The 1,739-nt window shown below is 55.3% G+C and overlaps 1 protein-coding gene across 1 annotated transcript; it reads left to right on the forward strand.

Annotated features, from left to right (window-relative positions):
- Nucleotides 1-10: 10 nt before the first annotated feature.
- On the forward strand, nt 11-1,120 carry LOC112618082 (ral guanine nucleotide dissociation stimulator-like 3; the record flags this gene model as incomplete). The annotated part of the gene is made up of 3 exons (XM_025374681.1): nt 11-231; nt 400-453; nt 909-1,120. Coding segments are annotated over exons 1-3 (289 nt in total), but the record flags the coding sequence as incomplete, so codon positions are not given.
- Between the last annotated feature and the right edge of the window lie 619 nt (nt 1,121-1,739).

Below are 1,739 nucleotides of genomic sequence, written 5' to 3' on the forward strand. Positions count from 1 at the left end.
CCTGCAGGCCCCCAGCCCTATTGCCAACACCTTCCTCCACTATCGAACCAGCAAGGTGAGGGTGCTGAGGGCGGCGCGCCTGGAGCGGCTGGTGGGAGAGTTGGTGTCTGGAGACCGTGAGCAGGACCCCAGCTTTGTGCCCGCCTTCCTGGCCACCTACCGGACCTTTGTACCCACTGCCCACCTGCTGGGCTTTCTGCTGCCACCAATGCCGCCGCCCCCACCTCCTGGGTCAGTAGTGAACCAGAACCTCCATGTTCCCCACCCTAGACCCCCAGTTGGGCACCCCCCTCCACCTCCTCAGGTGTGGAACCAGGAAACACCTCCCAAACCCAGGGCCCTCTTCCTAAGCCCCCTCTAGCTTCCCCCTTCTTCACCTGCTGGGGGACTTCTTCCCAGGGTAGAGATCAAGAAGACAGTGGGACAAGATCTGAGCTTCAACAAGAACCTGAGGTGGGTCCTTCATCTGGATAGGGGAGTGCTGGGAGGGAAATCCCAGAGGTCAAAGGTTAGCAGTTGGCCTGGGGTTTTGAAAATTGCAGGTTGGGTAATAAAAGACTGGGAGTCAAGCTGGGCTTGGTGGTTCACTCCTGTAATCCCAGAACTTTGGAAGGCAGAGGCAGGTGGATCACTGGAGGTCAGGAGTTAGAGACCAGCCTGGCCAACATGGCAAAACCCTGTCTCTACTAAAAATACAAAAAAAAAAAAAAAAAAATTAGCTGGGCATGGTGCTACATGCCTGTAGTCCCAGCTACTCGGGAGGCTGAGGTTGCAGTGAGTCAAGATCAGGCCACTGCACTGCAGCTTTGGTGACACAGTGAGACTCTGTCTCAAAAAAAACATACCAGGAGTCACATTCTAGGTCCCCTACTCTGGACCCAGTTCTGAGACCCTGCCTCTCTGGCCAGGGCTGTGGTGTCAGTGCTGGGCTCCTGGCTGCAGGACCACCCTCAGGATTTCCGAGACCCCCCTGCCCACTCAGACCTGGGCAGTGTCCGAACCTTTCTGGGCTGGGCGGCCCCAGGGAGCGCTGAGGCTCGAAAAGCAGAGAAGCTTCTGGAAGATTTTTTGGAGGAGGCTAAGCGAGAGCAGGAAGAGGAGCCACCTCAGGTGTGGACAGGTGAGGGGTTTTTGGATCTAGTCGTGTTCTGAGAAGGCCTTTCTTGCCTGCTTCTTCCCACACAGACTTTCTCTCCCCTCTCAGAGCTGCAAAACTTAAGCAAGGTTTTTAACTCTAAGTCTCAATTTCCTCATCTGTACAATGGGGATAATAATTCTTTGTCGGCCAGGCATGGTGGCTCACGCCTGTAATCCCGCAGTTTGGGAGGCTGAGGCGGGAGTATCACCTGAGGTCAGGAGTTCGAGACCAGTCTGACAAACATGGAGAAACCCCGTCCCGACTAAAAATACAAAATTAGCCAGGCGTGGTGGTGCATGCCCGTAATCCCAGCTACGCGGGAGGCTGAGGCAGAAGAATCACTTGAACCCGGGAGGCGGAGATTGCAGTGAGCTGAGATCACGCCACTGCCATCCAGCCTAGGCAACAGGAGCAAAACTCCATCTTAAAAAAATAAAAATCTGGGCCGGGCGCGGTGGCTCAAGCCTGTAATCCCAGCACTTTGGGAGGGCGGATCACGAGGTCAGGAGATCGAGACCATCCTGGCTAACACGGTGAAACCCCGTCTCTACTAAAAAATACAAAAAACTAGCCTCCCGAGTAGCTGGGACTACAGGCGCCC

The sequence above is a fragment of the Theropithecus gelada genome, unplaced genomic scaffold, assembly GCF_003255815.1.
Source record: "Theropithecus gelada isolate Dixy unplaced genomic scaffold, Tgel_1.0 HiC_scaffold_9446, whole genome shotgun sequence".
Taxonomy (NCBI): domain Eukaryota; kingdom Metazoa; phylum Chordata; class Mammalia; order Primates; family Cercopithecidae; genus Theropithecus; species Theropithecus gelada.